Consider the following 17,184-nt stretch of genomic DNA (forward strand, 5'->3'; position numbering starts at 1 on the left):
GAATAGAATTAAAGAAAGAAAATAATAAGGTAAAGACAGAACTCGAGGAAACAAAGAAAAAGCTAAATATTTTGTTTGCAAATTAGGGTAGAACGGTGTGAAAAGGAAATGAAGCGAAATAATCTAGTAATAATGGGTCTAAAAATAGATACGAACGATGAAGCTGCACTAAAAGAAAAAATGACAAACTTCATCAAACAGCGCTTGGAAGAGAACATAAAAATATAGGACGCAGTTAAACTAGAAGATAGAACTTGTCCATTAAAAATGGAAAGTATAGAAGTAAAAAATAATGTGATGAAGAAGAAGAGTACACTGAGACATATTAAGGGGGAGAAGATTTTCATAAGCCAGGATATGACAGTCTTAGAAAGAAATATTCAGAAGGAAATAGGAGCAAAATGTAAGGAATTAAGAGACATGGGGAGAAATGTTAAAACGGACTATAATGGAGTAACCGTATATGGTAATGAGAAATGGAGATGGAGAAAAGACGGTAAAGTAGAAACATTCCCAAAAAACTAGCTCATGAAAATCAAAAGATAGTACCACTGGAAACAGACTCGGCAATGCAAACGGCTAACGAAAACAAAATAACGCACACAAAAGAAAAAAATAATCTCGAATAGAAGAAAAGAACGAAACCCATTAGAATGGGATCTTGGAATATTAGAACCATGCTAGCAGTAGGCAAAATGCAAGAAATAGCCCTTGAAATGAAAAAATACGAGCTAGAAATCCTAGCCCTATAGGAAATACGATGGAAGAAAGAAGTAAAAATTGACAAGAAAAACTTTAGCATATATTATTCGGGAGAAAACAAACAAGGGACGAATGGTACAGCATTATTTATGGTGAACAAAAAAATGAGGGAAAAAGTGATACAATTCAAAGCAGTTAACGGAAGGATATCTTACATCAGAATAGAAAATAAATAAGCCAACATCTCGATAGTCAATTGCTATGCACCCATGGAAGAAGCAAGCCAAGAAAATAAAGCAGAATTCTACGACATCCTGGAAGAAATCTGTGAAAATATTCCGAGGAATGACATATTAATAATTTTGGGTGACTTATCAAGTTTTGACTAATTATTTATCAAAATGATCGAAAACTCCAGGATACGAGGTAAACAGCAGATACCCTGGGCACCACTGGCACCAGGTACTTCGGAAATCACTTCCAACGTGATATTTGTTTTCAGCGACCCCAAAACCCCCCGAGTAATGATTGTTGACTAATCTTTTAATAAATTTGCCAAACCTCCAGAAAACGAGGTAAACAGTAGGTACTCTGGGCACCAGGTACTCCGGAGATCACTTACGACGTCATATTCGTTTTCAGCGACTCCAAAAACCCCTGAGTAACAAAATTGAACTTATTTCCGCCGATACATGGCGAGTTCTGATTTTTTTATTGTCTGTTTGAGATGCACTTTAAGAATGCATTTTTTGTATGCAGTTTTTCAATATTATCTCATGGCTAGGGGTCACAAAGTTTCCTGGCGCATTCACGAATCGAATACAAAAAGAATTATGTATTAAGGTCCGTCTTGTCTCTTTTTTTTCGGAGATTCAGTGCTTTATTGCCTCGCCTACACTGGCGAAGCGTCCATGTAACCACTGTTACCATTGGTAACAGTTAAAAATCTTGCAAATAAATATTTTATGACGATGAATAATTCTATTTACCAATATTTTTACCAATAGAAATATATTATTATATTATGTGGTAATAGTACCTAACTCAGTAAATAGCCAACTACTCGTAGACACGAAAATATTGGCGAGTTTATGTGACTCAGTTGCACTTTATTATACTATGTTACCACGCTGGCGCTCGGGACCGGCTAGTGACTGAAAATTTTGAAGAAGCGACGGCATAAGCGCGCTGTGTATCAGTAGCGCTGTTACCAGATTTAAAATTGGTGACAGTACCTATAAAAAGTGCGCGTGCAGTTAACCATGGATTAGTATCGCTCCTTAATCGATCAACTACTTGAAAAGTAATTCTCCTTGTATAATTAAAAAAAATGAGATTAAAAATAAAAGACCTATTTTAAACAATTTAAAAAAGGAATCAACAAAAGTAGTTCGATATTTTAAATTTAGTTGGTACAGTGAAAATCCTTGGTTATATTATGGTTGCAAGAAAAATATACTGTATTGTTGGCCATGTCTTTTGGTTTCTACAGAAAAATGGGTGGACCAGGTTTACGATTTAAATAGTGTTAGATTTTTAAAAAAGAGACATGAAATTTCTCCCTTGCCTACATGTAAGATGTATAATACCCAATTTGATTCAGTTTGGCAAAACAAAAATCAAAAGTTCTCTTAACCAAGCTTTTAAAGCAAATATTGCTAAGCATAATGAGTTTGTTACAAAAATAGATAGGTATATACTTAGCACACTTATAATAGATACTGTATGTTTTTGGGCCAAACAAGAACTAGCGTTTCGTGGTCATTTTGAGTGCGACGACTCTGACAATCGAGTCAATTAGAGGGAATTGTTAACATTAATTTCCAAAAAAGATCAAAAATTTTGTCAACATCTAGAAACATCTGTTTTTTCGAGAGTTTCAAGTGATATACAAAATGATATTATTGAAGCTACACTCACCGGCACAAAATTCCGCGACCCAACATTTTTGATTAAGTTTGACAATTTATAACTTTATTATTTGTGCTCCGATTTTCAAGATTTTTGCACCAGTTTGTAGGTACATGTATTTATATTGTTTGGTATTATTCCGGTAACAAAAAATTTTGCTTGTATGTCATTGTACAGCGGTGAAAGGGAGCGTTGTATTTTCTCCTAATTTTAAAAAATTCTGTGGAAAAATGGAATAGCTGATTTTGTTTCATAGTCCTGTCATATTTTCCCGGAGGCAACACCAACATTTTGTTTTTTAATTATCCGAATATGTTTTTTCTTGTAAGAGCTGTTTTTGTAAATAAAAACACTGATTGGCTCATACAATTGAGATTGGATTGATAAGATTAGAATGGCCTGCATGCAGCCCAGATCTCAATCATATTGAGCATTTATGGGATGGATAAAAAAAGCTATTTGCCGTCATCCTAGGCCTCCAGAAAATTTGGTACAGTTATGGCTCTGGTAGAGGAATATCGGGCTATTCCCCAGGCAAGGAAAACACATCTTTATTAGATGCTAAACAGATTGCGAGCAGTCGTTGCTGCAAGAGGTGGACATAACCGCTATTGAATTGTTTTGTTTTGTTGTTAAATTTGTTTTGTTTTGTTAATTTTAGTGCGTTTGATATTTTTAATTAAATAAACCTTCATAGCAGTGTTTTTAATTACAGCTATTATAAGACAAGAGATATTCAGATAATTCAAAAAAAGACCTTAGTGATACCTCCAGGATAATACAAAAGGAGTATGAAACAAAATCAGCCTTCCAATTTTTCCACAGAATTTTTTAAAGTTAGGAGAAAAAGCAACGCTTACATTCACCCCCGTATAATGCCATCTAAGCAAAAATTTTTTGTTACCGGAATAATAGCAATTGATATCAATACATGTACCTAAAAACTCTTGCAAGAATCTTGAAAATCGAAGTAAAAATAATAAAGTTATAGATTGTCAAACTTAATTAAAAATTTTGGGCGGCAGAATTTTGTGCCGGTGAGTGTATATATACATTTAGCCATATCTTCATTTTTTTAAATAATAAGATTTTTTGCATCTGGTTTTGGTAACACTTTGGAAAAAGTCACGCGTCGCCACTGCTCGCCTATACTGCTAACACTAAGTCAGAACCTTTTAATACTAATTGTTAAATGTTATCTAAACTATTCACGCATCATGCGAATCTCCATCTTAAACCAAAACCGTCGAAGCGCTATTGAAAGTAGTTAATTTAGCGAAATACTCACGTCCAAGGCAAGTGTGCTTCCGGAACTGCAGGAAGCCGTCAACGCATCGACATGCACCGTCCAGACAGCTGCTATTGGCCACCTTCAAAGAACACTGTTCCGGTACGAGACAGTCGTAACCCAAGAGAGTTGCTGGAAAAGATAAAATATAAATTAATATTTGTGGTATTCCATTCAACGTATTTTTGATTTGTGCAGCAAGGTTAAGATGGAAATAGTGAAATACAACGTTTACTGACAATGTAAGACAGATAATTGAATATGCAACAAGTTGCAATAGGCGGTAATAGAATGTACATACAGGTTATAAATTAATCTATTTTACGAACGAAAGTTTTACTTTCAATATTAACAATATTAAAAATAAAACTTTATTAGAACTAATCTTTTGGTTACAATGTTCGTGGCTTCTAAAATTTGCAAGTCAACTACTTGCCGGAGCTAAGAAAGTCGAGGAGATCTATTAGGTTGCATCTTACTACCCTTCGGTCTATCACGGTAAAATTCCAACAAAGGTTAGTTCCCAATACTAAGAATAGGAGTAGAACTAATAAAACAACCGTACTGGACAGGCGGGTAGTGAGATGACACACACGGCGGGGACAAGACCTGACACATCTAAAACGAGACGACTACTAGAAACAACAGAGATGAAAATACTTCGACGAAAGGTCTGTTGGATAGGGAGAGAAGCGAAAACATAAGAAGAGTATTCAATGTAGAAGACATAAATGGATGGGTGACAAAACGGAAACAGGAGTAAAACAAACACAAACACATTAGTAGAATAGCAGAGGATAGGATAGTACGAATAGCACGAGATAAATCAACAAATGGACGAAGAAGTATTGGCAGACCAAGAAAAAGATGGTGCGATAATTTAAAACAATTTAGGAGGCTAATTTAATTTAAGGATAATTTAAAACAATATTGAAGAAGAAACAGGCTTTAAAGCCTACATACAAGAACGAAGAAGAAGAAGAAGAAAAAGAAGTCGATACTTCGGCAGTACATGTGGAAAAAACCGAGCTTTGGTGGTGTAGAACCATGAAACTAAAACCTGACAAAATGGTTAGAATTTTGGTTTAAATCGTCAGTAAGATGATTAAAATGGATTATAATAAATATATAAGTCCTTGTCCAAAGGAACATATAGTCCAATCAACAGCCATTTTCTCGTGGAATTTTTAGAATCAGAGTCGATTTCCTTGAAAATTTGGAATTTGGGTAGTAGTCCTGTCGCCAGGGGGGGTACAACGGCCTTCTTAATTCAGATGGACTTACCCAAGTTTTTTTTATGTATTTTGGCCCGTAGAACACGAATTTTTTGGGTAACAGTTGATCCGGATGTCGATAAGATTGTTATAAACAAAGAAGTTGAGGAATTACATAACAGCGATTTCTCGCAAAACAAAACATTTTTTTGTATTTTTTGGGTCATTCTAACCAAAAAATGTTCCTACAAGTTTTTTCGTAGGATGCATAGTTTTCGAAATAAACGCGGTTGAACTTTCAAAAAATCGAAAAATTGCAATTTTTGAACCCGAATAACCTTTGAATAAAAAAATAAAAGAGCAATTCTGCTTGCCGCCTTTAAAAGTTTGAGTCAAATTATATCTGTTTTGAATATTTGCATTGCTAAAAATTTATTTTTTGATTGTTAAAAAAAGCTATAAACACATAGTGTTTCCCGTGCCTAATACATGCGTTTTAATGCATGCTACGTAGAAATAGCCCCGCTTGCACTTTTATCTGTTCTACCTACTCGTTCGATTTTAAATGAGAAATCATTGAAAACATCACTCAAGCACTAGGTGTTTATAGCTTTTTTTAACAATAAAATAATAAATTTTTAGCAATACAAATAATTAAATCCGATATAATTTGACTTGAAATTTCAAATGCGGTAAGCAGAATTGCTATTTTATTTTTTAATCAAAAGTTATTCGGGTTCAAAAATTGCAATTTTTCGATTTTTTGAAAGTTCAACCGCGTTTATCTCGAAAACTATGCATCCTACGAAAAAAATTGTAGGAACATCTTTTGGTTAGAATGGCCCAAAAAATACTAAAAAATATTTTGTTTTGCGAGAAATCGCTGTTATGTGATTCCTCAACTTCTTGGTTTATAACAATCTTATCGACATCCGGATCAACTGTTACCCAAAAAATTCGTGTTCTACAGGTCAAAATACATAAAAAAACTTGGGTAAGTCCATCTGAATACAGGAGGCCGTTGTACCCCCCCTCGCGACAGGACTATAGTATTTATAAGCTTTGTCAAAATCTACCCTACGCCGGAGCGGGCTTTTGCCCTGGGGGTGAAAACAACCCCATCTAGGGAATGAAAAATTTTTCAATTAAAATATTTCTGGAAGTCGATATATTGACCAATTCTGAGTAAATTTTGCTTTATATTTTTTTTGCATAGTTAATACTTTCCAAGTTATTAGCGATTGAATCTATGCATTTTTTATTGAAAAAACTCACGTTTTATAACCATTTTTTTATAAATAACTTAAACAATTTTAATTTTATAGAAAAAATCAATAAGAACAAAATTGCAACTAATTAAATAATCAAGGAATTCGCGTCGGAAAGAACTATGCAAACCCAATAATGACTCAGTTATTGCTCTTTAAAAGATGGTTATTTTCGAAGAACCTCGAAGTGGAGAACCTTTAATCTCAAATAACTCGAATGTGGTGCAAATTTTTGGGACCACTTAAAAGACATCTTTTAAAGTTTATTAAAAAACCTTTCATCCTTTCGAATCTTTAAAATGTGCTCTGATAAAAGTTTTCGGCATAAGAACTGACTGACTTATGACAAAAATAAAGTCGCCCTCTGCTTTTTTTTTTAAATGTAACAATGAGGGTTTACCCTCGTTATTACAATCCTAATAAAAATGAATAGCTTTCACACTTGAAATTAACTTTATTTAGGTATAATTGATACGATTCATGTGATTTGACCAGTTTGGACTGCTAAGTTTAGAAAAAATAGGTGTTTAAATCGAAAATGAGGTTTTTATAATTAAAAAAAAGTGCATTTTTCTTAAATAATTCTTAAACTATTTATACTATGAAAAAATGTTTCAAATATGAATTTTAGGTTTTTTTTTTACTGAAAATTTTGATTTTTTTTTGTAATCAATTATATTCTCTAAACTGAAAAGTCCAAACCGGTCAATAAAGTTAATTGTAAGTGGGAAGTTATTCATTTCTATTAGGATCGTAATGACAACGGTAAACACTCATTGTTACATTAAAAAAAAAGCAGAGAGCGACCTTATTTTTGTCATAAGTCAGTCAGTTCTTATGCAAAAAAACTTTTATCAGAGCTCATTTAAGATGAATTTCAAAAGATGTCGCTTCAGTTTTACCAAAAAATTGCATCACATTGGAGTTACTTGGGATTTAATGTTCTCCATTTCGAGGTTCTTCGAAAATAACCATCCTTTAAAACACGTTGATGGACTAGCGTCAAATGCATAAACAAGTGTTGTAACATTATGTATCTATGTATTTTGCAAACTGGAATAGTGAAATGGCTGTATTTCTTTTAGCGCTTATAGTTTATGGAAACAATAAGTTTTTTAACAATTTTTGTAAACATGTGGACGACGACCATGGACGTCGGCGTCGTGTCACATTTCATATGCATCTGTAGATGTAATGTGACATTTTTTGACACAATTTTTTGTCACATCTCGATATTTAAAAAAAGTCGTCTATAGACGTTGTGTCACATTACATCACTGGACATTAGACGTCTCTAGACGTTCTCTCCATCAACGTGTTAAAGAGCAATTACTCTTATTGGATTTACAGAGGTCTTTCCTACGCGAATATCTTTATTTTTTATTAGCTACAATTTTGTTTTTAATGGCTTTTTCTATAAAATTAAATTTTTTTGTTATTCATGAAAAACGGTTATAATACGTGAGTTTTTTAATGGAAAATGCACAGTTTCAATCGCTAATAACTTTGAAAGTATCAACTTGGCAAAAAAAAATTATAAAACAAAATTTATTCAGAATTGGCCGGTCTATCGACTTCCATAGTTATTTTGATTGAAAAAATTTTCATCCCCTAGATGGGTTTGTATGTACTCCCAGGGCAAAAGCCCGGTTAGGCATAGGGTGGATTTTGAGGAAAAGGATCAACCGAGCTTAAATCCAAAATCATTCAAATCGATGTTGATTCTCAAAATTCCACGGTTACCTATACAGCTTTTACCGCTGATGACTGGTCTAATAATGATTCAATCTTGTATTTAAAGTTGATTTATTTTATGAATAAACCAATTCACCAGTTCAGTTATAAAATTCTTGTAAATTTAAAAGTGCATGACTGGTTTTGTTTATTTGTTGGCCAGTACTTATTCTAGCCCAATAAACTTGAAAATGTAGGTAGGGTTTACTTTTATTATTTTATCAAACTAAAAAATATTGAGGTAAACTCGATTTAATGGTTTAACACGTTGACGGATAGAGCGTCTATAGACGTCTAATTTCCATTGATGTAATGTGACACAACGTCTATTATAGACGTTGCATTTTACCCTATTCTACTTTGCAAAATACATACAGTTCGTCCATAAAGTAACGCATAAATTCATTATTTCGTTTACCAGCGACTTTGAGGGAAAATCCCGAAACAAATCGATTTTTATTTTTTAATTACGATTTTTTGGCATATATATCATACTAATGACGTCATCAATGTGGGGGTTATGACGTAATCGATGATTTTTTAAAATGAGAATAGGGGTCATATGATATCATTTGAAAGGGTGTTCAACTCTCTATTCACTAACATAAACATTAACATCATGTTTAAACAAGGTGTTCAAAAATGTTTTTTTTTAATTAAATTAATTGACACAAAAAGATGAATGTATGCCATTTATTTAATTCTGAATAGATTTTACTGCTGTCAGAAAACAGAAAAAATTTTAATTAAAAAATAAACATTGATTTTCGCTTAAACGAAATGTTCAAACTGCCAAGAAGCAGGTGGGTGGCAGCTTTAATATTGAAGTTAAATAAAAACAATATTTATTTGTCAAATAAACATTTTTCCTCTCTTCTGACAACAGTAAAACGTATTTTGAATTAAATAAATTACATACATTCTTCTCTACGATATCATTGCATATTAAAACATAGCTTTTATAGTCCGTTCTTTAACGGTAAAATATTGCAAAACCTCTAAATTTTAAAGAACCGCTTGGATTGACATGAAATTTGGCATACACATAACTAACAAGTCAAAGAAAAAAAGTGATATTGTGCCGATATGTGCTTTTGCCCTGGTGGTGGTTTTCACACCCCCCCCCCCTTGGGGGTGAAAAAATATTCGTCCAAAGAAAGTCAGGAAATGGATAAACTGGCTAATTTTAAGTAACTTTTGTTCTATAGAGTTTTTTCACTAAGTCAATACTTTTCGAGTTATTTGGCAGTGAATATGTTCATTTTTTTCAACAAAATAACCACGCTTTTAGACGGTTTTTTGCAAATAACTCAAATAGTAAGTATTTTGTCAAAAAAACATTCTTAGGAAAAATATAGCCTATAAAATATTTAAAAAAAATGGTGAATATATCACGTCTCTACACTTAGTAGAAGCAGAGTTATAGCTAATGAAAAGTAGGTTCATATTCGTCAAATTCCAAATGGGATACTTTAACGTGAAATAACCAAAAATGAAGCACATTTCGGGGAAAAACTAATTACAACTTATTTAAAGTCTGTAAAAAAAGCTTAATTTTTGTTTTATAAAAAAAATTCTAGCATCAAAATTAAACAAGTTACGCTCAAAATAAAGTTAGTCCCTTTTGGTTTTGGTAAAAAAATCGAGAAAATCACCCCCTAATTAGTATCTTAAATGAACTTAATCGTTACGACTTTACAAGTTTCTTGACTCGTGTATATATTGTTTATATGATCTGTAAGTTTGATCGGTTCAAAGTCCTGATTATTGAAAGGGCCGTAGTTAAAAAAGGTTGAACGAGTCACTGATCACGAATGTATGCAAATTTAGAAACACCAAATCTAAATCAATTTTTGTCTAATAGAAAAACAAAAAAATACATGATATTCAGAAAAGCAAATCTGACTTTTTTTTTGTTTTTCGAGATTTTTGGTATCTAAAAATTTTTAAGTTATTTTGAAAAAAAGCATATTTTTCAAAATTTAAATTTTTAAAAATTTTACGTTGAAACCAAATTTTTTCAAAAATAAGCAATTTAAATCGATAAAACTTACAGATCATATAAACACAACATAAGTAAAATAATTTGTGGAGCGCTAACGATTAATTTCATTTAAGTTGCTAATTATTGGGTGGTCTTCCCGATTTTTTTTTTTTTTTTGCAAAAACAAAAGGGACCAACTTTATTTTGAGCGTAACTTGCTTAAATTTAATGCTAGAAACTTTTTGTAAAAACAAAAATAAAGCTTCTTTTAAACACTTTAAAAAAGTTTTAATGGGTTTTTCCCAAAAAGTGCTAAATTTTTTGGATATTTCACGTCGAAATATTCTATTTGAAATTTGGTGAATATTAATCTATTTTTCATTGGCTATAACTCTTGTTCTACGAGATCCACAGACCTAAGTGTACACCATTTTTTTTACTTTTTTATAGGCTATATTCTTGCTAAGAACGTTTTTTTCGACAAAATACTTACTTTTTGAGTTATTTGCGAAAACCGTCTAAAAATGTGGTTATTTTGTTGAAAAATGAACATATTCACTCGCAAATAACTCGAAAAGTTTTGACTTGGCGAAAAAGCTCTATAGAACAAAAGTTACTTAAAATTAGTCAGTTTATCCATTTCCGGACTTATTTTCGACATATATTTTTTCACCCCCAAAAGGGGGTGAAAGTCACCCCCAGGGCAAAAGCACACATTGGCACAATATCACTTTTTTTCTTTGACATGTAAGCTATACGTATGCCAAATTTCATATCAATCCAAGCGGTTCTTTAAAATTTAGAGCAAAAACCGTGAAAGAATGGACTATTAATACTAAACAACTGTTCATAATAGAAATTTTCCATATTATGAATTTAAATACGTAAATAAACAAAGTTTTCGTTATAATAATGCTCGCATTTTCAGCTTGTTTTTCTTTTATTTATATTTTTCTTGATTTCTGCGTAGCACCATGGAGTGTTTCATTCTGGGAATAATTTATTATAATTTATTTTTCTTTCGCCAAAACCCTCCTAACCTAAGTATAAAATATTTAGGTACTCAAATCACATATATATCTTAGGCTTGGTCTCATTACGATTTTGCATAGCACCAATTAATGAACGCTTCCTATCTCTACTGAGGCCATGGCTCCTACTTTAAAAATTTGAAAAGGGTGTATCTTTCTGTTTGTCCTCTATTATTTTCACAAATATATTTGTATCATGTTTTATGATAAAAAATAAATTATTAATACGTATTAATGCGCATCCATTTGTTCTATAAAATTCGTTCGGAAGGTTTCCATTTCTTCTTCTTCTTCGTGCGACTAGGATTACTCCTATTTTTCTGCCTCTTATTCTGTTTCAGTTGTTGTTGACTGATTTTCTACCCCGGATATTTTCGTTAAGGGGAACGGCGCAAAATGCAAAATTTTGACGCCTGTCAAAATTTTCAATGTGTTTTAAATGTATTAATTTTTTTTTTCAAATCCTGAAATAACTAATGACTATTTTTGAAAAATTTAAACGCAGAATGAAAGACTTTGTTACCGAGGACTGAAAGTCCCTTAGAATAAATGAACAGTTTCTTTTGAATGAAATATTTTCAATTAAAAATCACACTTTTCCTCTTTTATTTTCGTCTTCACTAACTTACCAAAATAAACATTATAGAAGTTTTCAGGGACTTTCGGCCCTCAGTAATAATGTAATCTTTTATTCTGCGCTTAAATTTTTCAAAAATATTTATTTGTTTATTTTATTTATTTATTTTATTTATTTACCGCGCTGAGCAGATGGGACGTGAATTGTAAATTGTAGAATTCCCTCATCTTCCTTAGTCTCAGCATCCGTATGGCTTGCATATTGTAGAAGCCTCGGAGGTGTAACCAGAGAAGGTTCCCATTGTTTTCATTCTGGTGGGGTGTAGAATAGCATTATGTTGTTTTATATGCCATTAGAGTGAAAACTTAATCTTGTTGTAGCAGTTGCCGCTAGGGCATCTATGCCATTTCGGTCGCTGCAATCCGGGACTGCACGCTGGGGTTTGTTTTGGTTGGATCAGGGAGAGCAGCATAATGTGCCTCCTGATGAGAGACTAATAAGTGTCGAAACCGGTAGAGGTGCTTGCTGCACTCTCTGATTGGACTAGAATATGGTTCGGCTGTATTTTCGTTTCGCAACGAAATTGAAAATGGTTATTCATTTTTGATATTTATTTGTTTTCACAGGATTCGAAAAAAATGAATACATTTAAAACACATTGAACATTTTGACAGGCAACATTTTGCGCCCATGCCCTTAATTCGTTCAGATTTCAACAAACTTGGTCCCTTAGATCCGGGATGTATTAAAAAATTTCTACGTAATATCTACCATATATGTAATAATAATATGTAATTCATTTTAACCTAAAATGAATGTTTCATCAACTTTGCTAGTTTTTGAGTTTTTTTGTGAAAATTTAAACCTATGCACAACTCACTCAACTTCACAATAATGAAAATAAATTAAGCATATTATGATTAGTGTGATCTTTTCGAATAAAAAAGAATTCAAAATCAACTCAATTTTCTCTTTTTTTTTTCACCGTTGTAACTTATTAAAATAAACATTATCCAAGTTTTCTGGGACATTTGACCCTCGATAATAACGTAATCTTTCATTCTGCGTTTAATTTTTTTTTAAATACTTATTAGTTGTCTTAAAATTCGAAAAAACGAATGCATTTAAAAAGCACTTGCCCGAAAATTTGCGCCTACACTCTTAATCTACAATTGATAGTATTCGTGATATAAATCACTTAACTTGCAAGGTAATTATAATTAATAACCATTTATTAGCAATACTCCAAAAAGGCTTCCGGTTAAATTGCTTTTAGCTTGGCTTATTTTCAGGGCCATTGGTGATGCATCTGACTTTACATATCATTAATAATAATGCGCTTCTTTCAGGAAGTCAAACTACGAAGAAGAAGTAGTAATCTACTTTTCTAGAGTTAATTAAATCGTAGGTAGAAAAATACACACACTGTTATTAAAAAAGCAATTTACATTTCTCTAAATAAACAACTATTCCACGGGTAATTAAAATACAAGAATAAAGAACCGCGAATCGCCGTAAAAATGAGTGGTGCATACAATATTCTAGCTACAAAAGAGCTGATAGGAATATTAAGTGACGCAAAAATGTATTTTTATTTTGATAGAAAATAAAATTATGCTTTTATTTTGAAAGATTTTTCCATAGTATTTCCTAAATTTGCAAACTGCAAACTTTCTCAAAGGTACTCTTTTGTTGGGCATTTTCCTTCAAATAGAGTTCATAGATACTAGGTATGGAAAAATCTGTCAAAATAAAACTGTAATTGTATTTTCCTTCAAAATCAAAATACATTTTTGCGCCACTGAATATTAAAATTTGTCAATGGCCATTGCAACCGAAACACATAAATTTGAATAAAAAAATATAGTGGAGTCACTGATGGTTTTCACCTCTGATTTCGTTGAACCTCCATCGATTTTCATAAAAATTGGTGAGTAGTTAGAGGATACATCAAGCAACAAAGGTGACATGATGTAAACTTGCGTTTTTACCTTGGGGGTGGAAGCTACCCCTTCTCGGGAGTGAAAATTATTTTATCAAAAATAATACCATAAATCGATATAAGGACAAATTCTAAGCAAAATTTGTTATCTAAAGTTATTAACAAATCAACGCTTTTTGAGTTATTGAGAATCAAAGATTTTATTTTTTCGTAAAAAAATGCATGCTTTAAAGCTGTTTTTCACGTATAACTCAAAAACTATAAGCTATTACAAAAAAGTTACAATTACCAAAATTGAAGACAATAAAAAACTGAATACACTTCTTACTTAAAGAGCTACAACTAATGTTAAGTCAAAAGTTATGGGTACCTAATTGAATGTAATTTTTTTTCGACCAGTACTCAAATCTAAGTATTCAAGCTTAAATAACGGGAAAACGATGCATTCTATAAAATATACCTGTTAGGCACTTGTCAAAGCACTTCGGATTACCTATCAATTGAGCTTCAGAAGAAGTCAATAGCATTAAAATTAAGCAAGTTATGATGAAAATAAGAGAAACCTTTCGAATTTTTTAGGAAAAATAAAACATACGCCATTTCCACAAAAATTAAAATTCATAGTAATTGTTAGAATAATTTCTATATATTAGCATAAGTAATGATGTCAACAATTTTGACCGGTTTAGAATGAAAATTTTTGAAAAAAAGGTATAATTTATAAAAATCCGAATTTTTAAAATGATCGTAATTTTCATTTTCTTTTAATAATATCTCCAAAAATATTTGATATAAGTAAAAGATGATATAATATAACTAAATTTTAGTTTTTTCTGTGTTTAAAACTTTGCATGTTTATTATTTCTGTAAGGTAAAAAATAACCGAGATAGAAACGTTTAAAGCTTAAATTTTGATGCGAGAACCATGTAACCAGGGCCATTTAACCTTTTATTTTTAAAAAAGTAAGGAGTTTAAAAGATTAAGTTCAACGTCGTTTAATTTCCCTTGGAATTAACTTTCCAATGGTTTTTAGGTGAATCTAATATCCTAAAAATTAACGGAGTTATTTAAAAAAGAAAAATTACATTTTTTGGAAAAAATTTTAAAAGATAAATTTTGAAACATGTTTGGAGCATAAATTTTAAGGCTATAAACTTGTTCGAGGACTCATTTGATAGATATTTCTAAGTATTTTGCCAAATGTTTAATAAGCTTATGTTATAAAATGCATAATTTTTCCCTTATTTAAGCTTGAATACTTGTACTTGGGTACTTGGGGAAAAATGTCGATTCAATTACCTATAACTCACTTTCAGTTAACATTAAAGGGATTTCTTAGTAAGAGGTTTATTTCATTTTTTTATTATCTTCAATATTGGTAATAATAACTTTTTTACAAAACTTATAGTTTTTGAGTTATTTATGAAAAATCGGTTAAAAACATGCATTTTTCTCACGAAAAATTAAAATCTTTGATATTTAATAACTTAAAAAGTTTTAATTTATTTTAATCACTTTATACAGGGTGTCCCGAAAAGATTGGTCATAAATTATACCACAGATTCTGGGGTCAAAAATATGTTGACTGAACCTCATTTACCTATATACAATAGTGCACACAAAAAAAGTTACAGCCCTTTGAACTTTTATTGAAAATGGACATCTGGCATTATTATGGAAGCAACATCTTAAAAAAAATTAAAGTGAAATTTGTGCACCCGATAAAAATTTTATGGGGGTTTTGTTCCTTTAAACCCCCTAAACTTTTGTGTACGTTCCAATTAAATTATTATTGTGTCACCATTAGTTAAACACAATGTTTTTAAAACTTTTTTGCCTCTTAGTACTTTTTCGATAAGCCAGTGTTTATCGACATATTTTGAATATTTGTTGAATCCACCACATATTTGTATATGGTTTACGATTATAGAGACCTGTGTTAATAATCGTAAACCATATACAAAATATGTGGGTGGATTCAACAAATATTCAAAATATGTCGATAAACACTGGCTTATCGAAAAAAAGTACTAAGAGGCAAAAAAGTTTTAAAAACATTATGTTTAAATAATGTTACCACAATAATAGTTTAATTGGAACGTACAAAAACATTTGGGGGGTTTAAAGGAACATAACCCCCATACAAAATTTTATGTAAATATATTAAAAAAGATGCCGCATTTCGATGAAAACTGGCTTATCGAAAAAATAGGAGGCAAAAAAGTTTTAAAAGCGTTGTTTTCAAATATTGGTACCACAATAATGAATTAATTGGAACGTATACAAAAGTATGGGGGCGTTAAGGGAACAAAACCCCCATAAAATTTTTATGGGGTGGACAAACTTCACTCTAATTTTGTTTTAAGATGTTCCTGCCATACGAATGACACATGTCCATTTTCAATAAAAAATCTCTAATAGTTTTCGATATATTAAAAAAAATCAATTTTCATTTTGTAACTTCAAAGGGCTGTAACTCTTTTTATGAGCACATTTGTACTAAGGTAAGTTAGGTTCACTCGAACTATTTTTGACCCTAGAATGTGTGGTAAAATTTATGTCCAATCTTTTCGGGACACCCTGTATAACAAATTTTGCTTAGAATTAGTCCCTCCATCGAATTATGGGATTATTTTTAATAAAATAATTTTCACACTCGAGAAGGGGTGGCACCCACCCCCAGGGTAAAAGCGCAAGATGGCATTATGTCACCTTTGTTCCTTGAGATATCCTCTAACCACTCACCAATTTTCCAGCAAATCGATGGAGGTTTAACAAAATCGGAGGTAATAGCTCATATCCACCTAATAATCATATTTTTTTGTAGCTGGAATATTGTATGCGCCACTCATTTTTACGACGTTTGGCGATTTTTTATTTTTGTACAAGGAGTTTTTCAAAGTTCTTTATAAATTAAATGTATGAACTTGAATGTATGTAATGTTTCTCGATTTTACTTTAAGCGTTATACATGGCTTTGTCGCATTATCTCCCAAAAAGGCTAGGGCTTACGCCACTAAACTTGTGATAGCGCAATTAAAGTTCATATCGCAGCCATCTCAATATTTATTTTTTCAATATATTTCTTTGTGTCAATCGAATGTACACTAGATTGCTTTCTATTCGGAATAAATTGAAAACAAATATTGGGATGACTGGAAAATGAACTCAGATTGTCCGATCAAGTTTAGCGTTATAACCACTATAACCTTATAGACCATTTCTGTGATAATGGTTAAATGGATTATATTTTGGAGCTCGATTACTTCTAAATGGTATAACCGTTTTTTGCTTACTAAACAAGAGGTTGACAGGTATTTGCAAGTAATTTCTAATGCTCCCGAAGTCAAATATGATATATCTGAAGGTATTATAGGCTGTTTTAGTACTTATGAGGCCTATTACTTAAAAATTCGAATTTTTCCAGATATGAGGTATTTATCGTTAGACGCGTCTAACGTAGGAGTCCTCCTACAAATGCTCAGTTACTGTCGCAATTCTTAGGTGGAAATTTTGAGTAATGGTCGAAAAC

General features: G+C 31.6%; 1 protein-coding gene across 1 annotated transcript in view; it reads right to left on the reverse strand.

The window, feature by feature from the left end:
* The window catches only part of LOC114330047 (uncharacterized), a 164,503-nt gene that overhangs the window by 94,241 nt on the left and 53,078 nt on the right, over positions 1 to 17,184 (reverse strand). The window contains exon 3 of the mRNA XM_028279345.2: positions 3,902 to 4,033. Within this exon, the coding sequence (XP_028135146.1) occupies positions 3,902 to 4,033 (132 nt within the window). The remainder of the gene's footprint in view (positions 1 to 3,901; positions 4,034 to 17,184) is intronic.

The sequence above is a fragment of the Diabrotica virgifera genome, chromosome 3, assembly GCF_917563875.1.
Source record: "Diabrotica virgifera virgifera chromosome 3, PGI_DIABVI_V3a".
Taxonomy (NCBI): Eukaryota; Metazoa; Arthropoda; class Insecta; order Coleoptera; family Chrysomelidae; genus Diabrotica; species Diabrotica virgifera.